This window comes from Micropterus salmoides, unplaced genomic scaffold (genome assembly GCF_014851395.1).
Source record: "Micropterus salmoides isolate LMB-PRFRI ecotype aquatic unplaced genomic scaffold, ASM1485139v1 Ms_hic_scaffold_21, whole genome shotgun sequence".
NCBI lineage: Eukaryota > Metazoa > Chordata > Actinopteri > Centrarchiformes > Centrarchidae > Micropterus > Micropterus salmoides.
In genome coordinates this window covers 6,431,805-6,457,028 of record NW_024041262.1, presented here as the reverse complement: position 1 = coordinate 6,457,028, position 25,224 = coordinate 6,431,805, and the positions used below count along the sequence as shown (strand labels likewise).

The 25,224-nt window shown below is 41.7% G+C and overlaps 1 protein-coding gene across 1 annotated transcript in view; it reads left to right on the top strand.

The window, feature by feature from the left end:
- The window catches only part of cacna1g (calcium channel, voltage-dependent, T type, alpha 1G subunit), a 279,605-nt gene extending 255,599 nt beyond the window's left edge, over positions 1–24,006 (top strand). The window contains exons 28-38 of the mRNA XM_038736528.1: positions 961–1,070; positions 3,283–3,416; positions 6,041–6,111; positions 7,312–7,390; positions 7,782–7,903; positions 8,876–9,301; positions 10,887–11,039; positions 13,722–13,844; positions 16,751–16,943; positions 18,559–18,728; positions 22,341–24,006. Of these exons, the coding sequence (XP_038592456.1) occupies positions 961–1,070; positions 3,283–3,416; positions 6,041–6,111; positions 7,312–7,390; positions 7,782–7,903; positions 8,876–9,301; positions 10,887–11,039; positions 13,722–13,844; positions 16,751–16,943; positions 18,559–18,728; positions 22,341–23,318 (2,559 nt within the window). The 3' untranslated portion in view covers positions 23,319–24,006. The remainder of the gene's footprint in view (positions 1–960; positions 1,071–3,282; positions 3,417–6,040; positions 6,112–7,311; positions 7,391–7,781; positions 7,904–8,875; positions 9,302–10,886; positions 11,040–13,721; positions 13,845–16,750; positions 16,944–18,558; positions 18,729–22,340) is intronic.
- Positions 24,007–25,224: the final 1,218 nt, after the last annotated feature.

Sequence of the window (25,224 nt, the reverse complement as noted above, 5' to 3'; positions counted from 1 at the left end):
TGTGAGGCAACACTGCACTGTGCCCAAGCAGAATTTCCCCTTGGGGACAATAAAGTTAACTTAAGAAAAAGAAGTGAAAGATGTTAAATATGAGATTATTACAATAAAAGAGAGAAGTACATATTAAAGGGGTTTAAAGGGGTACTGCAAATTTCACCCATCTGGTACACCTGAAAAGTAACACAAATTATATGTATACGGATAAGTATCCTATTTCTCACTCATTTTATAAAATATTTTTATCGCTTTAACATATTGTTGGCCAGGGCGCATGATCAGCACCCCGAGGTGGAGTTAGAAGAAAAGATGTCGTAGAGACAGGGATTGTGTTTAGCAAGATTCCACAAGAGTAAAAGAGACAAAGAGATGCAGCATAAATGAGCAGAAGAAAAAGAAGAATACAAGGAGGGGTTATAGGACAACCCCTCCTTATAAGACATGGTAAACAGTAATCACAAACTGAAACTAGCTGTGAGTAGATGAATTGCCACCACCGAAATCCCTGTTGACCACCAGTTTTCTCCCCGCCTTACAGCTAAAGGTCAGTTTTTACATGCAGATGGGCACTGTGAATTCTCCCACGGGCAAAAATGGACACTTTGATTCTAATGGCCTTTTCATAGAGAATAAGGGAGGGAGGCGTGGAGGGTGAAGTGAGTGATCTATTAATGGAATGGCTAATTTTGGAGAATAGGACAGAGTTTATATTATGGACCATTTTGGCATTTCAAGACTCTAAAAGTAGAAACGTGTGTGTGTGTGTGTGTGTGTGTGTGTGTTTGACATCATTTCATTGGTTTTCAATGCAGTTTCAGCACAGTTCATTAAATAAGTGGCAACCAAACCCACAGCTCATTCTGCTAAGATTAACGAAAATGTAATGCTGCGTTTACTGACTTGTTGAGATGGATACTTGTGCAGTTTATTAATCTTTAATATTCCTCTCCCTGGCATTCTCAGAAGTTGGAAGAGGCACTGAAGATCTGTAACTACATCTTCACCCTCATCTTTGTTCTGGAGTCTGTCTTCAAGCTGGTGGCCTTCGGCTTCCGACGCTTCTTCAAGGACAAGTCAGTATTTTAAAAACTGCCACGCTCCCCAAAGCGACGTAATGACCTTTCCCAAACATATCGGACACACATGAGACAGAAATCCTGAATAAACATACCTCCCAGTGTAGGTTTTAGACATTGTAGTAGAGAAGATATTCTACTAAATTGGTGGTTAAAGGTACTGTTCTTTCACCTTTGAGTCATGTGGAAAATCTGAGGCAGCTTTCGGAGAGCTTAAATGAGCTTTTTCTAAGGTGCTCCAGTGGATGGTTCTCAGTGAGGCCTGTATGAATACAAACGGCCTCATTAAACACCCATAAAACACGCTGCCTCAGATGATTTCATAGCTTTGAAATCCCTGGCTTTCCACTGAAAACCGCACAATAATGCACAAGCACAACAGCACAAACCGCCACACATCCCATATACATGAATACACACACTAACACACACACACAGTGGAGGCATTGTGTTGTTGGACCAGAGCTGACCATCAAGGACTCCAAGATGTCCATTATCCTTTTTGCATTTGGCTGTGGTCCAGTTTAATATTACCGCACTACACACACAGCATTTGGCCCAAGACCCCTAGATCAAAAATCTCATTGAATTTTTAGTCGATTTTCTTGTGTTGATTTATTGACAGTATAAATGAGAACATGAGGGATAAACTGCACGGTGGACTCAGAGATAGAGAGAAAGAAACCTGTTCACGGAAAGGAAACGATGGAAATTGACAAACCTGATTAGTACGACCACCCACCACTTTCTTCGCAGACTTTTTTACACGCTCATTTTGTTCCAAACATTTTGTTCAGAGCACATTTATTGCACAGGGGCTGGAAAATTAGATTTGGTCCCGACACTTTGATCTCAGATCAAGTCACAGTATATGGGAAAGAAAGTAGCCTGCTGACTCCTGATCTGAGTGCATCACATCTATCCTTATGGCACACTAAAATGAAATGACACCATTGTTGTTAGGTCTGCCTCATAACACTTAAAATAGTCTGCACACTCCCATGCATCCAGAAAACGATCAGTCTCTAAATCTAAAGTTTATGTGATTAGTTAATTGTGTACGACTAGAGTTTGGGCTTTATCCTGTCATCTCTGGACCGGTAAAGTGATACTTCCCACAAAGTATATCTTCTTGAAAGCTTGAAAGGTTGTACAAAAGTGTGTAGTTCGCCCCTTCACAAAGCACTGCATCTGTCGGCTGCTTGAATTCCTGTCAGGGACTGATTTTCAGAGCAGAAGCATGTTTCAAAATGTCCGTAACAACTAGTCAAGTCACTCCTGCAGCACGTCTCCACTGTCCATCCATATGATCAGTTTGTTTCAAACAGTCGTAGCTTCACCAAAAGCATCTGTGTAGCTGAATGCACAGTTTGCAGCTCTGAATGAGCATGGCAAATCAACAGGACTGTGAAGAAACCTGATTAACACATGAGCTCATGGTTCTATCCCTGGCAAAAGCCTGATATGTTGTACAAATATATTACTTTTGTCAATAAAAACGAAATAAAGCCACAAAAACTTACATGCAGCATTTTCACACTGATATTGCACATACTACTTCCAAATTTTGGGAAATGCATTTAAAGATTTCTGATCATAACAGAAGATGAATGCCACTCTCACGTCGCTACCAAAATATGACACCAGAGCTAGTCAGCAGTTAGCTAGCTACTCTGGCTCTTTTCCAAGGTAACAAAAATCACCAACCGGGCAACAACCAGCACCTCTATGTCACTAATTAACACATTATATCTTGTCACCGTGATGTTGCCAGGCAACCAGCACAGACTCTAGGAAGTCACTACTGTGAAGTCACCAAGAAACAGTCTGGCACATAACTCCCTCTAAAATCACAACTTATGATGTTACATTTAGGTTTTTGTACAGATTAAACCAAGTAGGTATAAAGTGTTAATTAGTGAGCTTTAGAGATGCTTTAATGCTCAGCTAAACTCTACTGGCTGTGGTGTTTATCTTCAAATCTTATTCTTAACCCAAAAATATTTATTTAAATTGAAAACTGGCTATATTTAATTTATAATTTATTCAACAGCAACTTCCCTAATATGAAAAATGTACACAGATGCAGAGTCTTAAGAGTTAAAATTTGTACGTATAAGGAAATTATCTTATTTTGTCTAAGGCACTGACGTATGTGTGTGTGTGTGTGTGTGTGTGTGTGTGTGTGTGTGTGTGTGTGTGTGTGTAGGTGGAACCAGCTGGATCTGGCCATCGTGCTGTTGTCCATCATGGGCATCACTCTGGAGGAGATTGATGGCAATGCTTCTCTGCCCATCAACCCCACCATCATCCGCATCATGAGAGTGCTGAGGATCGCACGAGGTATGAACCCCCTGCCCATCCGCCCCCCCCCGCCCCAGCCCGACACAACCTGACACACACTCTAACAGACGCGTACACACTCTGGTCTCTTTCACGGTGCTGTACTTTTAAGACGCCTTGTAAAACAGCCACGTCCCTGTCATTTTTGAATGGTAGGTCTCAGCAGGGTTCGGGCAGGGTGTGAGTCGACCAGATGGCACGGAGAAACACAGTCAGCTGACAAACACAGCACTGGGAAGGAGTAGAGAGAGAGAGAGAGAGAAACTAAAGAGACAAAGACTGAGAAAGGAGAGAGGTGAGGAAAGATAGCTGAGTTTGGGGGAGCGCCAAGACAGATTATGACAGTAAGTGAATTAAGCTGGGGGAAACTGAGACTGGGTATGGAGGGAATGAATGTGAGATGAGAGGGATGACTGGAGAAATAAAAGGAGGAGGCAGGGATGCTGAATAACTTCTGACCTGAAAATAGATTATAAGAAGATGGAAAGAAGTCAGAAAGAGATGCAGTTGATGTTGAAGAGGGAAAAACGTTGAGATGAAGTGAATGGGAGGATGAGAGATAAATGAATGGGGGAAAGGTATGTCAGTGTGCGAGAGAGACAGCGAGCATACAGCGTATCTGGGGAGAGAAAACTGGGTGGAGGGGGAAGGTCAAGTTAAAGAGATGGGATGGATTTGGCAGGAGGGAAGAAGAGGTAGGGGGAAAGTTAAACTGCCCGTGTGCTTCAGGCTGATTACTTGTCCAGGTAATTAAAGATAAGAGAAAGGCTGGACGGGAGGAAAAAGGAGGAGAAAGAGGAGATAAGCCAGGCAGGAGGGGAGCTCATCTGTTTTGTCTGATTACTGAATGTGTAATAAAAGAAGTAGCATGGAAGTCGGTATTGATTACTGTCACACGGAACACCGGGCGCACACACACGCACGCTCTTGTGCGTAATGCGTGTTTGTTTGTGATTTGGGCGGGTACAATAGTGGATCATTTTTCTATCTGGCATCAACATACGTGTCATCTTCAGACGGTTCGTAGATATGATTTAGTTACACGCCGGCATTGTATTCACATTTCATCATCCTCGCCAATACTACAGTACAAGTCACATCTTATTTTCATGCTTCCGTTGTTTAAATTTTGATTCCATTTAAGCTGCCTAGCAATAGCTGTTTCTGGATTGTTAGTACTTACATGCTGTTAGCGCATATTTTTAAGACAGTAAAATTCAATATGTATCGTGTCCCTTATACATTGTCACTGTCCAATTTAGCTCTTTTGCAATAAAAAAAGCCTGAAATCCAGTCTGACTAAACCTTAAAAGGCGCAACACATCTGCCCTAATTGGAAAGTTAGGGAGATGTCAATCAAGCCCAGTTTGTCCATGCACACAAAGTCCTGAGGACAGGTCTATTCAGGGTGCAAACTGATATCAACTATAGGCCTTTTTTATAGAAAACATACTGGCATGTGTCAGTAGAAAGAGCATCAGTGTGAATAATCAAATTAATGATGGCTGAATGCAGTTTAGCAGCTTTGGGTTCAGGGTCCTATTATTGTGCAAGCTTACTTAGAAAAGAACCATCATTAATTTGATTGAGTCTTTTCGACTACGACAACTCAGAAGGCCTGTTAGCTGTGGAGAGAAGTGCAGCTTGATCTGATGAGGTGGGCAGAGAGGCAGGAAAGCTGAGAAAATTGTGGTGACTTTATTGTACTGATTTAGTTACTCACTTGCTGTGATCGGCAGTAGCCATTTTTCAGGGGCCTTTTTTAAGGGCTGCCGCTCAAGTTGCTTTGTCTTTTGCTATTGTTTACAATCTGCCCCCATACCAGAGCGTTTCCATGGGGATGTTCAGAGTAAATGCAAACACTTACGGGACCATAAGATTCATACATATATAGATTCATGGTCTGTATATTGTAATCATATTCATATATTTGCATGCTACATTTTCATACTCAATCATACTCACTAATATTGCACATACTTATATAGGAATAGTTTGATAGTTTTATGAGAGGCTCAATACCACCCTGTATGTGCCTGTATGGTAAATACAAGGGTAAAGCCAACAGCCAGTTTGCTTAGCTTAGCATAAAGACTCGAAGCAGGGGGGAACAGCTAAAGAGTCTCTAAAATCTACCTACCAGCACCTGTAAATGTTGCAAAATAACATGTTATATCTCATTTGTTTAACCTACACAAGAAACGGAAACATTAAAATGACTATTTGCAGTTTTACAGGGAGTTACTTTTTGGAACCATTTCTTGGATTATGCCAGTGACTCGCTGACGTTTTCTCATCACTCATCACAAACCATTGTCACTGGCCAAGGACAAGAAAAAACTGCTATTCCATTCTTTATTATGCATTATATATCAGTCTTGGTGTACTTCCTATGGTACCCCAACACCATACCAGTGACCTGAATCAAGCTGCAACCCCAATCAGGAAGATGTGACCTCCATCTGAAAGCTTAATGTTATTCAATAAAAGGACATCTGTGCCTACACTAACAGAGCAGGATTAATCTGTGGCAGGCGATGGCACAAGTCCCTGTTCTGTTATGTAAGACTGAACAATCTTAATATTGATAAAACACTTGTTAATTTTTCTGTGTGTCCCCACAGTATTGAAGCTCTTGAAGATGGCAGTGGGGATGAGAGCTTTGTTGGACACCGTTATGCAAGCCCTGCCTCAGGTACACAGTCAACTCAACTCAATAACACCCACTGAAGCCACTGAATCCTCCTTTCTTTCCTCATCTGTATTTCTCTCCATGGATCTTTTACTTCCTCACACGTCCCACAGAAGCTGTCCCTAAAATTACCTACCAGAGGCATTTCATTTTTGGTACTTCTGTTTCAGGGCACTGTTGTTTCCCATGAGCCTTTTGCAAACTCTAGAGACCCTTATTTGCATAACCAGCGCCCTGCAGAGATTGGGGAGTGAATATAGCTTGAGGTTTAGTTTTGAACGGTGGTGGGTGGATTTGAGGGTGGTGGAGTTGTTAAATCAGAACAACTTCTGCAGTGTTTGGATTGAGAGAAAAAATAACACTCTTATTACTCTTAGTCTTATGTTCACAGCATTCTTTGATACTACCTCTGTCATTCAGAGTGGGTTGAGCATTGTTCCAGGCTAATTCCTCCTAGAGCTTTGTTGGAAGCATTCATAATTAATAAATTTGGTAATAGGCGGAGGTGGGGGTGTGAGCAGCCGCATGCTGATTAGCATGGACAGTAGCAGCAGGAGCAAACCTTTGAAAACCTCAAGCGTTCCATAACCTAAACCAACCTCTGTATCAAAGCTCACTGTTATCCCCTGTTATTTTTCACTCTTATCCAGGATAACAGTCCCAATCCAAGCAAAGGTTTATCAGCTGTAGCTAGCTAGCTAGCTAGGTAATAAAGCTAATGTTAGCATAAAGAGTTGATGGAAAACATCCTCTCCCTCTCCACCGACTTTTAAATGTTTCCAGCTGACCATTAAAACGCAAACCCTGCTCAGAGGTTAAATTTGCAATTGATGGCTACCGTGCTAAACAATGCTGCATGTCCCAGGAAAAGTCAGCATCCTCACCAGTTGATGATCCATATAGAAGACCTGGAAATATATTATCTGTTATCACTTATATCAATCTATTAATATACAATTGTTTTTCTGGTTTTGGAAAGGTTAAAAACAACAGATCCATTTGCTAATCTATGATTGGACGGTCACTGTACGGTGGTGGGGCTTAGCAAATGGTCAACTGCCATAGCTTATATTTACCCCTGGTTGCTTCATCACGATCTTACATTTTGGAATGAGCTGTTTGTTGTCCCTCGTTGTTGGTTTATTTTGCCAGGGATTTCTCTCTTCTGACTAATCCCTCTCTCTTCCTGTTGTCTCTCTGCAGGTGGGGAATCTGGGTCTTCTCTTCATGCTTCTCTTCTTTATCTTTGCAGCGCTGGGAGTGGAGCTGTTTGGTGACTTGAGTAAGGACACATGCATCATGCATACAGGCAGTCAGGCAAACCAGACAAAGCGCAAACAAAGATTCGCGGACATACATACCACTCAGGCCATGCACAGGCACGCTCCGAGTTTAGGGTCCCCCTCTGTGGGTTTAATCTGTCTGATGTTAATTGCTTTCTAAGACCCTTTGTTGAAATACCATATTGATGTCTCTACTTTTTGTCTAACTGAAGCTAGTAGCTTTTGTGTAATACAGCAGTGTTACAGTTTCATTGTGAAGCCCTATGTTGTGGATGAACCGACCTGAAAAGCCATGAAAGTTACTATTTTCCAAATATTCATGTCTGTCTTTTACTGTCTGACTATTCCTCTCCTTCTCCATCGCCTCGCTGCTCCTCCTTGTGTCCCCAGTTTGTGATGAGCTCCACCCATGTGAAGGTCTGGGGCGCTATGCTACATTCAGAAACTTTGGGATGGCATTTCTGCTGCTCTTCAGAGTTTCCACTGGAGACAACTGGAATGGCATAATGAAGGTGAAACTGCACACACTACAGTTCGGGATCCTGAAGACGTACAGTACATGCACAGATCGCACGTTCAATCTTAACGTGTATGCACAGAACATTCAGAGGAACACGAGTTATCACAGTTAGTGGTGATGTGTTGGTATGTCATCTATGTGGGCAGCCTTCTCCCTTTTTACAGATGACTACAAATTTAAACTGGAAATGGACTGTGTTTGTTGTTGTTACAATGTGTTAACCTGCTCATCAGGAAGGGTTAGAGGTTGCTTCCACACTCAAACCCAGGAACCGATTCCAGACGACCAATTTACCTCCTGGGTCATCCCCACTTGCTGATTCTTTTTCGCCCAGGGCCAAATAATAGTTGGTCGTTTTTATATTCTATTAGTACTAGATTTGCTAAGAAAGTAAGTTGCCAGTTACCTAATTTTCAAGCACTTAGATATAGTTGTATGTCTTGTCTCTATGTTCTATTTCACGCCAGTAACCCTAGAAATCACTTTTATATTGGACAATTATGCAACACACTTAAGTCCAGTGCCAACGTTTATGTAATGAGGCAGAAGAGTGCGGAGGTCGTGCTGATGGATGAGCAAAGTTGTGCATCTGACTTTCACACCGGAGACCAGACTTCATGTCACATAACTTTCTGTCGCATGAACATGATATATTTGACTGGATAAGAGAAAGCTTTGACCTGCTGATCACCAAAGTCAGCAGGCTTTTTTTCCTTTGGGCAACATAAATGTCATTCTCATAGTTGTTCAGACATTTCACTAAACATCAAATGGTGCCAGATGAAAAGTCAGAGCCTCACCGAAGTGATTGGACTATATCCTCTTGGGACCTTGAATGTCTGTACCACATTTATTGGCAATCCTTCCAGTAGTTGTTGAGATGTTTCATGACTGACTGACTGACTAGGTTTTGCAGAATAATCCAAATACCAGTGCTCATATCATGTTTTGATGCTTCTTCCAGGACACGCTGAGGGACTGTGGCAGCAGCACCACCTGCTACAACACTGTGGTCTCGCCCATCTACTTCGTCTCCTTCGTTTTGACCGCTCAGTTTGTCCTGGTCAACGTTGTCATTGCCGTCCTGATGAAGCACCTAGAGGAGAGCAACAAGGAAGCCAAGGAGGAGGCGGAGATGGAGGTGGAGTTGGAACTGGAGAACAGGCTCCTGGCAGAAGCGGGAGATATGGCGGCAAGGTCACCCCAGCTCAACCCCCTGGCATTGGGCATGGACAGGTCAAGTTCGGGGGGTTCCCCCTGGAGATCCACTGGAGGAGGGGACAGGGAGCAGGAAAGGGACGGTCCTATGGACTCACCCACTGCTGATATAACCAGAGACTCTGTAAACATCAGAGCAGAACCCCCTTCATGCCCGGAGCCCCCACTGGAGGTGATAAATCTGTTTTTGTGTCGCTTGAATGTTGTGTATATGTGTGAGTGTTATTGTAATTTTGATCGCATTATTCACCATGGTTCCCATATCAGCCTCATTAACATGTTTTCAAAACACATATTTGTGATTAATGACAAACAATGGATTTTACTGAAAAACACTGAGAAAAAAACAGAATACTAAAAAAAAAAACATCTCCTATGTAGATCCCAATTGTAGCTTGTTTAGTTCCATTAACACTTTTGCGACATCCTTGAGTAAAAGTGCGACACATTCAGATTACTTCTAGGCCAGTATGTTCGATTCTCGCTGGTCCGACCATACGACTAGACAGATGTCCACTAGGTCACTTCCTGCTGGGGGCCAGGCTGTGCGACCAGTCAGATGACCCCCACTTCTCTGCTCATTAGTTCTGACTCCAGCCCGATCAGTTAATTCTGTTGACCGTGCTGAGGGACGCTGAGCATGCTGAATGGTCTCTGAAATAATAGATTTCTTGGGAAGAATGTCTCTTCCCTGTCTCCGTGTCATAACTGTAGTCCATACGTAAACAAACTATAGCGGATATGGCCATATTGGGATGTATTCATTACACGTTCTCATTGTTAAAATATAAGTGGATACATTCACAAGGGTAAGTATAACTTTTGAGATAAGCTTGTGGGTCAAGATACACTTAAATACTGTATTCTCTATAAAAATGTTTCTACCACACATGTACAACACATAGAAGTGACTGTTATTTCAATATTGACATATTCTCTTCACAAATTAGACACTTGTTTAAAAGAGACTGCATTGTTTTGGTTTATGCCAAGTCAATAATGTATTCAGAAAATATACTAGATATGCAAATGTATTATTCTGTATACTGACCCATATCAGGATGGTTTACAGTTTGTGTGCGTGTCTGACTGTGTGTGTGTGTAGCTGGTCCCTGTAGAGGACGTGCCAGTCATGGATAGGTCACAGTGCCATGGGAAAGCTGGACCACAGGGCCTTGTTGTTCACTTCAACAGCTATTTCCAGACAGCGGGGAACTTTCTGGGGATAGGAAATAGAGGTCTCGCTATCGTTATGTTTCCCCTCTAAGATGTTATCCGTCTTCCTCCGCCGCTCTTCCAAAACATGTGTGGTTAAGCCACAATCTGTTCTGGAGCCCTGTGGGACACCAGCTTTTCTCGCGGTGTTGTAGTGCCCCCTTGTGGAATTAAGTTGTAACACACGAGAGCCTGTGGTGGATGTTTGTTGGGAGGAGGTTGTGTATATTCGGTTAATGTGCACTGCATGAAAGTTTTAAATTATTTAGTAAAACGCTCCAGGCTAAGTTTGATAGATCATCTAGCTCTTGTACTTAGATGTGTGTTTTTTTGTCTTGTTTCTGTTTGTATATCTGTTTGTTTCTACCTGATGAACTGTCTTTTTCCTTCCCTTTCTTTCTTTCCACATTTGTCCATGTGTTTTTGTCTTGACTTCTGTCCTTCCTCTTCCCCTGTCCCTGTCTGTTTTTCAACAACTTCTGCCTCTTTTCTTTCTCTCTGTTTCTCTCTCTGGTCTGTCTTTTCTCTCTTCATTATCTAAGTTTGTCCAGCGGAGAGCGCAGTTTGACTCGGTCTCCCTGGTCATCCAGGGCTCAATGGAGGGAGAGTTGAGTTTGATGGACAACCTGTCTGGCTTTATCTGCCACTTCTACGCGCTGCCCCCCAAGCCCAGCAAGCACAGCACCGACAAGAAGGTCAATAATTACCAGAATGATGACTCACCTCCTCCATTTCATACGTCCAATAGGTCTTATTTCTCTCCAGCATGTAGGGCCGCACAAGTAATCATGAGAAAACTAATCACAAAGTTGCTGCTGTAATTTTTGACCATCAAAAACAAAATCCAGAATGGTTGCAGATAGTCTTGCTTTCCTTTATCGGGCTTTCTTAAAACAAGCAATAATGCCTTTAAAGGGTTGGTTCACCTGAATAACAAAACATTCCATTTTCTCAGTAAGTGGAATCCAGCCATGCAAACAGTTTAGCCCAGTAGTTTTGAGATATTGGTCTTTGAGATTTATGCCTCCAACTCAGTGCAATAAGGTTAATGGAATATTGTTTGCGGTTGTCGTTGTGCTCACAGCATTTAGTAATGATACATAAAAATAAAAATTTAACAGCAGCATGTCCTTTCAGAATGTCCTGTTCACTCCTGTTAATTCACAGTCCTCACTGGAACAACTTTCAACCAAAGAAATAGTCCTTATGAAAACGTTCTACAGGGTGTTCTGTGGGAACACTGATTATGTTGTTTTAAAATTAACTTTCCAGTGTTGTGAGCAGCACAAACACAATTGTACTGCCCTCCATTAAACTAAGTCAGTCTTGTTTTGAACTGGAAATTTCGCTAACAAGAAAGTTTTGATTATAAACCTACAGAGAGGAAGAAGGAGGAAACAAGATAGAGAAAGGGGGCGGGGTGCAGAATACTAGTGGCCATGTTGAAAATATGTATCTTGCTTTAACATATTGTAAATAACATTGGTGTGTTTTGCGGACCAATATATCCAATGCTGCTGGTGCCCAACAGGAGGTAACCAGATGATTCTAAAAGGTCATACTACCAGCATAAGAAACAATTAACATCGGAATTCTGCTATTCAAAATTATGTTTACAGACGTCTTCTCTAATCTGCTTAGAAACCTATTCAGACCTTTTAAAAGTAAGGGCAAATTTTAGATTTTTCATGTCATAGACGTACAATAAGGGGTCGCAAGTAGATCTGACTGTGTCAGGGTCACAATCAAAAAAAGTTTGGAGCCACTGTACCAGAGTTAATTCAGAAAATATATTGTTGTTGTTTTTTTAATTTGGGTGAACTGACCTTTTAAATGAAGCCGATCACTCAACTAGTATGGAGATGAGCTTGGTTGACTTTTGAAACTATAGATTTTTATTGAAAACAGGTGAAATTATCTCACCACTTGTTTTAATGAATATGAATTTTTATGACTCAAAACCAGACTAAATTACTTAAAGATGGATAAAGTATGCAGAGTACAGAATCCCTGGCCTACAAAGTAAAAGACAGTTATGCAGGAATTTAGTGCTCACCGTCAATAGGACTTCATTTCATTCGATTCATGACGAAGCATGCTAATGTGATGTTTTGCACATATCATGCAGCTCTGCAGCCATTACCATGTTTGCACTGGCATTCCTCCACATTGAATATTTTTTCCCCGTTCTAACCAGCCTCTGTTGCCCACCACAGTGCAGTGCGTCATATCCCTCCTCAGCTATGATCTCATTCCCTTGCTCATGTCTCCACTCACTTATATTCAGCCATGCTTGGCAGGTTTTTGGTGTGGTTCAGCAGCCTCAGTGACATGGTTTAGAGTTTGCTCTGTCTCTCCTGTACAACTTTGTGTGTATTTGTGTCTGTTTGTACGTGCAGCATGTTTGTGTGTTTATATGTGCGAAACCCTACTCACAGAGGACTGATAACCCACCAAAGACATTCCTGAAGCCAGCAGGTCACACTCTAACACACAAGTCTGCAGAGTAATGGTTCAATCAATAGGCTATGGATCACTGAGTCACTGAATAATACATGTGGGTGCCTCTTTCCCTCATTTAAAAGCAAATTTTGGCCAATTACATTAGCATTGCAAAATCCCATCTACTAAAAGCTTTAAATGCGTTTGGGATGTCATTATTAGACACCATAGGCCACCTCTCTCCTTCTGATACGTAAGCAGAAATGTTTTCCATTGAGTTTCGCCGAGGGTCCACGAGCCTCTCTGCTCGGATGGCCCATCTGCCTGTCAGCAAGCAGTTCCACTGTTAAGCAGGTAGAAGGTCAAATATACAGCAGCTTCTCTTAAAGAAGCCAGAAATGCTCAAGGCTTCTAAACACAGCAACACTGAAGCCAAACTCTGCAGAGCGCTAAGTTTCACTCATGTGAGTTGGACTAGCTAGCATCTCAGCTAATTTAGCTGTGTAGGCACTTAGTTGTTTGGATTAAGCATCAGAAAATGGTAAATTTAGTTTACATTACAATACATAGGATATAAATGAATCCCCTTCCTGTCTGCTTGTTTGAGAGTGTGACTGTCTCATTACACCACTTTAAACACTTTATCTGTCAGAATTGTCAGGCTGTACATTTTGGTGTGTGTGTGTGTATGTGTGTCTGGATTGTGTCATAATATTGCTGTTGGTAACCCCATACTACAATAATTGCAATGCAGTTAGAAAAGTGTTGCTTAGTCTTTTTTCCTTGTTGCTTCGCTCTGCCACATACTTCCAGCATTGGATATGTTGTTTCAAACATGTATTTTCCTGTTAGCTACATGTCTTATCTGTGTGTAGCGTCCTTATTTATGTGCATTTGTTTTCTCTGCTCACCAACCGTTGTCTCTTCCTGCCTAGATCCCTCTAGCGGAGATGGAAGCTCTGTCTCTGGCCTCTGAGAAATCCTGGTCCCTAGCTCTGACAGACGACTCGGCCCCCGACGATTTTAACCCCCTCTTTCTAACCAGTCTGGAATGCAATGTACTGACAGTTCCTCTCTTTCTCTTTCTCCATCCCTCTTCCTCCTCTTCCCCTCTGCAGTATCTTGTAGTGTTTCCTTTCCCAAGGCACTTCCAAAGCCACTTGTACCCTCACTACTCTCACACGCACACCAGGGTATAACAGATTTAGCTTGACAGAGGGAAACCACCTGGATGCTAAATTAGCTAAACAGCACATTTGTAGCTCACATGTAATCCCAGCACAAACAAAACCATTTAAAGAAGCTTTTTCTAAAAATATTAATAACGGATCACATGACTACCTGTTGGTGCACCCACTGAGAACTATTGCGACTGTAAATCTGCTCAGCTCTAAAGAGCTTTTTTAAGCTCAGTATTTTGGTTTTCTGACCTGCAACATCACTGTTTTGATTCACTTTCAACAGATCCTGCTTGTCTTCAGCCACAGAAGGCAGCTGTTTTCAGCAAAACCCCACTAAAAACTGACTGTACACAACTTGCTCAGCACCAGCCAGCAGCGAGACAAAGTTAACAATTAGCTTAACATAGAGCATTTAGCGTTTAAAGGGGGGCCAACGAGTGAGAATTTGACTTCTTATCACCAGGTGAACACAAAAACTCTAAATGATTACTAATGTTGCTCCACATCTACTGGATATGTAATAGGCAGTTGTTTGCTAACAAGTTCTGCAGAAATCTAGTGATGGTTCTATGTGATTATTGGCATTTTCACATTATTCTAATGGCATACTTTCTTGTGTTTAGAAATAACAGTCCTGATAAATATATGTGTGTTTTTAATACTACCACTGGTGGGCACTAAAGTCAGATATCTACAAATTCTAAACATAGGGGCTCATTTTTAACAATGCATGAGGCCACATATGATTAATTGTTTTATACCACAAAAATACATTAACACTTTATTATACAGGTCCAGTAGTTTTCCTGTAATTTCTTATATATCGATATAAATATATAGATATGTAAATTCATAGGAAAGTTCCTTGAAACAACTATGTAATTTGTAATTACTTAAAGGGACAATGGAGACGGTGTTTGTGTTGATACACTTCACAATAAATTATTTTAATAATTGCTTGCAAAAACATTAGGAGTCAGCGTAAATGAAAAATGTGTCTTAAAGGAAGCATACAGTTCAACATATATAGAGGATAAAGTGTCCAATAATAAATGAGCTATTGAATGAATATTTTCTTTCATATGGAGCCCTTTTCTGCTTACTAAAACACAACTGACTAAACTTTGTTTCTATTTTCTCTATAATTAGTCCCAAATTACATCATCCTTTCTAGGAAACTTTCAAGGAAATTACCAGGAAATGACAGACCTATAAAACAAGGTGTTACCCAAAATACTTTATATACGTTCTGAATACATGTCTAATTGCCTAGCATGTGTGAGTTAAAATAATTTATCGGGACACTGTAGTTAATGGTCTACAGTCTAACTGCCATTATAAATCAGTGCACACACAATTGCAATATTTCATTTATGCCCCATGGAAAAGTGATCGAGCCAGCTGCGTTAAGTGTTGATTTCTTTTGATATAAGCACAAGAACGCACTCCAAACTTGTCTTGATTTGGAAAATAATGGACTTGCTGAAAGGAACACCACTGATTTTCTACATACATACAGGACATGCTGTCAAGCATTCAGGCTTATGCATGCATCCTCACCAGAATTCATCTGTACGCTTCTCTATGGTAACCTGTCCCAGAGGGATCTGTCAGTAAGGGAAATGACATCTTCCCTTTGAACTGAAAAAGAATCGAATGTCATCTGGTTGTCAGGGTTTAATTAACAGCCTGTTTGGTTCATTAATGATCATATCACTTTACTGTAGTCACATATCTTCCCCAGAGAGGGTCACTGTAACCTTGGCCCGTGTTGCACACATCCAGACCAGCAATGCATTGGGATCGATTTACATATCATCAGTCTCAATAACGGAGAACCCCGGCCAACACAAGACATGAAATCACTGTTAAATGGATTGTGCTGGGACAAATACAAAGAAGTGGTGGGGGGGGTAGAGGAGTACAAGAGGCGTTGAAAGACCCTGGTGAATCTAACCCTAGGCCCTCAAACTTTCTCTTCTCTTTCTCATTCCACCTTTCCAGCCTAATGTGTGTTACTCTCCAGTCCAGTCCAGTCCAGTCCAGTAGAGTAGTGCGCCTCCTCACCTGCCAGTTGCAGTTTTCTCTCCTTCACCTTATCTTTTATTTTTCTTTCTCCTCTCTCTCACTCTCTCTCTCTCTCTCTCTCTGTAACCTTGTGTTTTTCTCCTTTTCTCTCTTTCTTCTTCTCCTCAGTTTTCTGTCTTTTTCCTATGTGCTTTATATGTGAGTCCACGTCTTTTCACATAGTCCTTTCCTATCGGTCTTCTTATGTGTCAGTAGTGTTGTCTGTACTGTGGCTTTCACTCTTCTCTGAGTTGTCATGTGTTTGCTACGGAGGGGTGTGAAGTGTGTCGGAGCTCCAGTAGCTCTGTGATGAATGTGAACTGGTTCTGTGATGGGTCAGGCTGCAGGACACTGCCCCAGCTGACACACAATCACGGAGCAGGCTGACATAAAGTCACACGACTGCGGGGGTAAATGCAGACACCATACGCAGAGTGTCTTGCACTTAAAAAAGAAAGAAAGCGCTTGGAAATTTCAGCCTAGCACAGTCTTGTTTCTGTGATCTGTGGCAGCTCCGTGCCAGTCAACTCCAACAGGCAAAGATCCTGTGTGTTTTCTGTGTATGCTGATGACTACTGCCTCTTTGTTCACATTGTGTATTAGAAGGATATCAAATATGAATGTGTTAAAAAGAGTGTGAAAGTGCTTGAGTCGCCCCAGTCCTTCTAGCTCTAGAGGGACCCTGACTCTCTTCTCTCTTTCACCAGTCTGAGCAGCTCAATCCTGGGGAGCCACTGGAGGACAACCTGCTGAGCGTCAGGAAGCCCGCAGTGGGACGCACACACTCCCTACCCAATGACAGCTACATGTTCCTCCCCCTGCAGCCCCTTGGTGACACAGCTCCAGCACAGCTTCAAGCACAGGCACAGGGGCCCCAGTACATACTGGGTACCCACAGGGCCCAATCAGGTACTGTATGATACATTATATACAACCCCAATTTCAATGAAGTTGGGACGTGTGTAAAACGTAAGTAAAACCAGAATACATTCATTTGCAAATCCTTTTCAACCTATATTCAATTTAATACACCACATAGACAAGATATTTAATGTTCAAACTTTATTGTTTTTTGCAAATATTCACTCACTTTGAATTTGATGCCTGCAACACGTTCCAAAAAAGCTGGGACAGGGGGAAAAAAAGACTGTGAAAGTTGAGGAATGCTCAAAAAAACACCTGTTTGTTTGCTGTGGTCTGACGAGTCCACATTTCAAATTGTTTTTGGAAATTATGGACGTCATGTCCTCCAGGCCAAAGAGGAAAAGGACCATCCGGATTGTCATCAGCGCAAAGTTCAATAGCCAGCATCTATGATGTTATGGGGGTGTGTTAGTGCCCTTGGCATGGGTAACTTGCACATGTTTGTTTATTTCAGCAAAGCAATGCCAAGCCACATTCTGCACGTGTTACAACAGCGTGGCTTCGTAGTAAAAGAGTGCGGGACCTGTCTCCCATTGAAAATGTGTGGCGCATTATGAAGTGCAAAATACAACAACGGAAACTATTGAGCAACTTGAGTTGTATATCAAGCAAGAATGGGAAAGAAATCCACCTACAAAGCTTCAACAATTGTGGCGAGTGGTGATGGTGCAGATCAGACTATCCCTTCGGTGTGAGAGACCTGGGTTCAATCCCCCACTATGCCCGTCCACCATTTTGTCCCTGAGCAAGACACTTAACCCCTAGTTGCTTCAGAGTTGCGACCTCTGATATGTATAGCAATTGTAAGTTGCTTTGGATAAAAAGCGTCAGCTGAATGAATAAATTCAAAAACACTGTTGACAAGTGTCTTCAGTTCCCAAACGCTTATTGAGTGTTGTCAAAAGGAAAGGTGATGGAACACAGTGGTAAACATACCCCTGTCCCAGCTTTTTGGAACGTGTTGCAGGCATCAAATTCAAAGTGAGTGAATATTTGCAAAAAACAATAAATTTTATCAGTTTGAACATTAAATATCTTGTCTTTGTGGTGTATTCAATTGAACATAGGTTGAAAAGGATTTGCAAATCATTGTATTCTGTTTGTATTTACGTTTTACGCAACGTCCCAACTTCAATGGAATTGGAGTTGTATTTTTTGTTGAATTTGTGACACCGCAAAAAATGGGATGCCTTGATTTTTAACCTAATGCAGGTTAGGGCTGCAACTAACGATTCATTTCATTAGCAATTAATCTGTCGAACATTTTGACCAGTGTTTCCCAAAGCCCAAGATTAAGTCCTCAAATGTCTTGTTTTGTCAACAACCTGAATATATCCAGTCATAGAGGAGTCTAGAAACCATAAAATATTCACATTTTAGAAACTGGAATCAGAAAACTTATTTTCTTAAAAAATTATTCAAACCAATTAATCGATTATGAAAATAGCTGGCGATTAATTAAATAGTTGACAAGTACTCGATTATTAGACTAATCGCTGCTGCTCTAATGCAGGCTGTCAACAGCCGAGGAAGATGCAGGTCACTACCTCTGTGAATGTACAAACCGGCTGTAAGTGTTAACGTTGTTACTTACCCCCAGGCTCCACTGGCTCGGTGCGTTCACAACCGGACGAGGTTTCCCAGCAGCTGACCGTTCCCACAGACCTCTTCAGACCCATCAGCCCCCACAGCCACTCAGACTCGGAGAGTATACCACCACTACCCCCTCCCAGACGCACACATACACTCAGCCGTACGCTTCGCAGACAGGTGACTAAATCGTTCTGTTTTATATTTTCACTTTACTCTGAATCTCCTGTCTGTATCTGTACTGTATGTGATGAAAGCTGTGTTTTATGACTGTGGTTCTCAGCCATGTGACATTCAGGCCCACTGATGTAGAAGTTTTTATTCATACCAAATACTACAGAGGCTGATTTTACTGATTAAAGTGAAAACCTAAGACCTTTGGGTAAAGAATTGGTGTTGTGTTGCGTTTGACTTGAAAGGAGTTTTAGGGCATATTTGGGCATGTTTAAAATTAAAGTTGTAACGTTATGAGAAAAAAATGCATAATGCTAAGAAAACTTTAATGAGAATGTGGTGTCCGAACGATAATGCTGCGATACACCACAAGAATAAAGGTGTTATTATAAAATAATATTTAGAGAAATAAATATTTCAGAAATAAAGCTGTAATGTTACGTGAAAAATGCTAAATTTTGTAAAAAAAAAAAAAAAGTAATAATACTAAAGCTAGTGCAGTTCTGTCCAAGGATGGTGGGTTAACAGGTGGGAGCAGCATTTGAGGTTAACTCTTCCGTTCAAAATCCAATCACACTTAAACGTAAGTGAAATTTGAAAATGTGTTACCATGATCTGTCACTTGCCACCCATGTGCCAATCTGCTTTTAAACTGAGCATTTAACTTTACTGACGTAGCTCACAACACCACCAGCACATAGTGTATGTGCTCAACTGTTGACATAATGGCTAGTATAGTTTTATTCTATCTGTGATGAGTAGTAAATAGATGTTTACTACTCAAAATTTTTTTTGTGTATGTGTAGTTCACAAATATCACAGTTAGCACCATGATATCATAGGTTTTAGGACAATAAAGCCATCAGCACCAATGTTTTTGCCGACTTGCTTGACAAATGTCTGATAGCTGTCGGGAAATGTATGGATTTCTTTTCTTAACAGATAAACAAATCCCATGACTTGTGTGCATCATTGGACATGTGTTAGTTAATGAATGTCAGTGAACTTTCTACGCATCAACTTTTGTCTTCAATGCTTTATTCTTGTAATATCGTGAGACTTTATTCTCGTAGCATATGACTTGTCTCCCAATTGTGGCTCTAAGACCTTGTCGCACAAAAATGTGTGTAATTTTCATAAATCTCTTTCCTCGTCGCATGTTCTAAACAATTTCATTTTTCTTCCTCCTTTTCTCCCCTTTTTCTTCTTCTTGGCCTGTTGCAAACTTATCGGCTGTCTCATTTTCCATATTGTATCTGTTATCCTCTGATCTCAGCTCAGTTGGGCCCAAAAGCCGCCCGACCCTGAGCTACTGCTCAAACACAGATACTCCTGTTTCTGAAACAGCGACAAACAGCAGACGTTAGCTACCATTAGGCCTTTCAGAAACATGTTCATCTTCCAAGAGACAGACGGACTAACACACGCACAGGCTTCCCTCCTTTCCCCCCTTTATCACTCATTTAATGTTTTGTCCACTGCTAACCATCAGCCACAAAGCATCTAAAATTCTCTAACAGGTAGCTTTGCTTGTAGGAGACCTTAATAGGACATTTAATAATTCTTCTATACTCTTATACAAGCAGCAGAAGCTAGGTGTAACATTGCATCAGTGGATTATTCGGAAGCTGAGTTATAGAATGTATTCAAGCCAGACCAAGATGTTATTTGGCTGAGATATTTACCCACAATGCAGTGCACTTACTACAAACTATAAAACTCAGGGGATTGCTACAGAGCGGCAAGTGCTGTCCATATGCATTTGGCCATTTTGTACTCAAAGTACCACAGTGACAGAGCACTTGTGAATTTTCTATTTACTTGGTTAGTGCTTGAAACGTAAGTAGTTGTTCACCAGAGTACAGTAGTTATTGCACTTAACCCGATTTTGCTTCAAAAACGTCTGACAGGGTGATCTATTTTTTTTTTTTTAGTATGGTTCCTGTATAGACTCTTATTATTTGGTACTTGTTTTTTGTATTGCTGTGGCTGGTGATTGGCCTGGTTGTGATATCTTCGACCACTAGGTGTCACTGTGGCTACACCGTTCAGGCTCATGCAGGGAAACCCATGATTCCAAACATTTCTCAAAGTGCTGTGCCCTTAAACTCACGCATGCCTTGTTTCCTCATCTCTGTACATTCAAGATATTTTAATGGACTTAAAATACTGTTCATTTCTTCACCTCAGTGTGTGGTCTATGAGGAACAAGTCATGAGTTCATGAGGACATTTTATGAGTTTTTGCAACCATTGTGCTTATTAACCCTTCCTCTCCTACAGTAGCTGCCTATTGTTTACCCTCTGACTGTTGGCCTCACACCCTGTACATAGTTTTGTTCAGACGTAAGGATGATGGCATGGGGACGCTGATAAATTTAACTGGAAACTGTGCTGCTGCCGGTTTACAGGCTTTTGTGTGAACGGTCAAAGGTTAGAGGGTCAGGCGGTCTGGCTCAGAGTTCACTGTGTCAGCCGGCGTCCAGTCAGCTGAGCTTCAGAGTACACTTCCCTGGGCCAAATGAAAAACAGCAGATGTGGGCTTCTTACTTGGAACAACATTCATGTCAGTACCTGCTACTTTCTCTGTGATGTACTGAATTGGAACAGGAAAAAGGCTTAATTTATTTTATACCAACAAGGTGAAGGATTTTCAAAAACAAAGTTGTTTTTGATTAAATTCATAATCCTTATATACCAAAAAATGGGGGGGACAAACAGTATAAAAATACTCTGCTTATAAGTCTTTGTGTATGATATGGGTTTTCACTTGTTTTATAGTTTAAAAATATTTAAATAATTTCTATTCATTCTACCTCTTTAAAAAAACACTTTAAAAAAACACAGAATCTATGAATAAGGAAATATTTTTCATTTCAGTAGTTTAACTGCTGGACACAAGATGTCTCCTACTTCACTCACTTCAAAGGTCCTGGGGGTTTTAAGTTTCCACATCACACTTGTGTAACTTCAATTCTGGATCGGCTTCCAAACTTGTTGTGATGTCACAAAGTCCTGCTGGGTACACACGTACACGTGTTAAACTCAGATTTCAGGTGAGCACAGAGAAATATTTCCCCTTCAGCAGATGAATGTGAAAACAGCCTTCGAGTGTCAAACTGCACACGCAGAGAAGCTCAAACACAGAAGTGAAGTAATGATAATAATCATTTGGGAGTGAAGGGGGGCTTTCACAATTATTCTTATCAGAATTGAATACAAAATACTGGCTGTGCCTCTGCAGAAGCAAAGAACACATCCAATAATGTCAAAAGTTGTTTACTCAACTTATTCTTATCAAATTGCGATATGGAATTCTGCCATTGAGTAATGCAGTGTAACCTCTGTGTTCCTATGTTCGAATTCATGGAAGAATGTTGCAATTCCAATTGAACCCCACACTGCTGACAATGAGAAGTACAGAAAGGGCTCTGGGAATACGCTGGCCAGACTGTGAACTTTGACCCACACTGCTGCTTATCATCTTCATCACCTCGCTCTAACTAGTTTCCCCCTCTCATCCTCCCTTCCTCGCATCTCATATTTACCTCCATCTCTTCTCTCCTAAATATTTCACCAACCCCCAAACTCCCCTTCCTCTGCATACCCCGTTTTCCAGGTTGCAGTGTCTACTGATTCTCAGGAGGCCCTGTGTTCAGATGGAGGGGAGAGAAATGAAGGACTTTTAAATGTGGCCTCTCTGGGCCTCCCTCCATCCCCCTCCACCTCCTCCCCCACCAACTCTCCCTCACCCTGCTCCCATCATCATCATCAGCAGCCTGCTCTCTGCCTGGTCCCCGCCGCACCAGGCGCCTCCCCTAAACCCAGCAGCGTGCACACCCAGCTTCACAACCAGCACTGCCTCGCCTCCTCCTACCCTTCCTCCTCCTCGCCTCCTCCCCCATTACCAGCTAGGCCGCACCAACAGGATGAACCCTCTGTGGATCAGGAAGTGTCCCTCATTACCTGTGCAGGGTTGGCTGGCAGTGATGACATCGTGGCGGAGGACACTGGCGATAGCGTTAACGAGGGTTACAGCAGCTACGCAGGCTGCCGGCAAAGTCCATGTTTGAGGCAGCTGAAGAGGTTCCACAGTGCTGACACGCAGGGCCGCAGCGCCCTCCCGCCCCGTCTCCGCCCTTACTCCTGGTTGGATGACCCACGACGCCACTCTGTAGAGGTATGCCCCTCAGTGGAGTCCAGCCCACAGCGCAGCACCACCTCCACCTCCTCCGGCTTTGTGTCACGTGCCAATAGCCTGCAGATACACAGCCAGACCCCCATTCAGACCACACTGCCCTCACCCCGACGCAAGAAGAAGATGAGCCCGCCCTGCATCTCTGTGGACCCACCTGACGGACTTGAGCCTCAGGCTGGCCTCTTCCCATGTTCTGGTGGAATAGGGATGCCCCCTCCTCTGCCAAGCCGGGACACCTGCCTGAGGAGGAGAGCGCCCTCTAGTGACTCCAAGGACTCCTTTGACCTGGGAGTCGGAGAGGGTTCGGGACAGGACGGAGGCTCGCCCAACCCCAACAACAACCCCAAACTATTGACTCTTCCCAGTTTCTCCTTTGAGAAGACAAGCCCTGAGCACTGAACACTGATACTCCAACACACAGATACACACACGCACACAGCAGGACGAACCCTCCACACACACACAAACACACGATGCACTCTGTGGATCTGTGATGGTGATAGTTCTAGTAATAATGCTGTAGAGAGTAATAATGGTAAAACTACAACAAACAGTGAAAACATCCTTGGTTTCATAAGGAGTGCAGTACTGTGGTAGTGTGACCATCCCTTGTCTTTGTATTGTTACTGCCAAAACAACGAGAGAAGAAGAGAACAAATGAAACAACAACCAGACTGTTTCTCTTCTGCTACGCCTGCATGCCACTGGCTGCAGCTTGACCCCTTAACCTCTGGAGTGACATCAGCACCTGGGATTTGGCGCCCTCTGTGGTTGCCATCTGAACTGCCTGGTGTTGCGCAGGGTGGGCTTTGCCCAGCCAGTGGAGGTACAAAGCAATATGAACGTTTTAGAGACACTATTTTCTTAAATTATTGGGCCATAGTGTTTGTACAGGATGTTGTTTTTTAATTTCATTCGATTGTTATTTTCATGTCTTTTTTGTGATTTTTTCTTTTTTTGTCAAAATGGTTTGTCTCTGTCTCTTTTTTTCACTGTAGGATATTTCTAGCTTTCTTGGTTTACTGAGGAAAGTGAACGTTTTTCAAAGTGCTGAAAACCATGTATTTGTAGGAATAATATATAAATATATATATATATTTATATATATTTATAAATATATATATATAAAAATATATATATATAAAAACAAGTCATTAAACTGAGCTTGGATTTTTAAGCACAAGCAGAGCGTCGTGGTTTGATTGTTTAAGTCAAAAGGAGGCTGCACTTAGTGTTTTTTCATTGATTGCTTGATTTACTAATGTCTCAGACAACCCCAAAGGGTCTGTACACGGGATGTGAAGACTGAAGAAGTATTCGAAAAAAACACTTGAATCAAGTTGAAAATGTTGAAAAGGTGAAAATGACAAAGAAGTCCGAAAATTAACCAACCTCCAAAACCGAATCTCACTCCAAACTAAATTGAATAGTTGGCAGCCCTGTATGGCACATTTAGCTGCCTCTTGTGCCAACATATTTTTCTACTTAATTCTTAGGTTTTCGGCAGCGCACATTTCTTTTTCCTCTTTCTTTCTACTCGACACACCATCTCTGTTGCGATTGTCACTCCACTCTGAGTTCAACAAATACACTTTGTTGTACCCTGACTTCTTCTTAGAATGTGCTAACTTTTCATATTAAGGTGTGTGTATGTGTGTCTGCAGCAGATTTATATCCTTCTAAACACCAGAGATTGATGTTCATTCCTCACATTTCATCTCTGAGTGAAGACAGGACTGTCAATGCAAAAACCTGACTCCCAGGTTGCACAAACACACAAGCTTAATCAATCTGACCTCATGAGACAGAGCAGATCTTTCCACTGACATCTTAGGTAAAACGATAATGGTTTTCATTGGACAGCTTATAGAGTCCACATTTTTAAGAATGATTCATTATTATCAAATTTGTATATATAAATAAAATAAATAATACATAAGATAAAGATAAAAGCTGTATTTATACTTCTGCATTAATGGTCTTGAAGGTTTGAAGGTGAACAGAAGGCTCCTTCTGTTGTGCAATCACCCATTTGTTGTGTGAGACAAGATAAAATAGAAGTCACCTTGTTTTAACCCAAGGTAAAAAATTGTGTTCGTAGCCCACCGACACTCTGTATCGCATATATGTGAAAAAAGTTACATACAGTGGGGGAAAAAATATTTGATCCCCTGCTGATTTTGTACATTTGCCCACTGACGAAGAAATTATCTGTCTATAATTTTAGTGGTAGGTTTATTTGAACAGTGAGAGAAAATCAGAAAAACGCATGTCATAAATGTTATAAATTGATTTGCATTTTAAT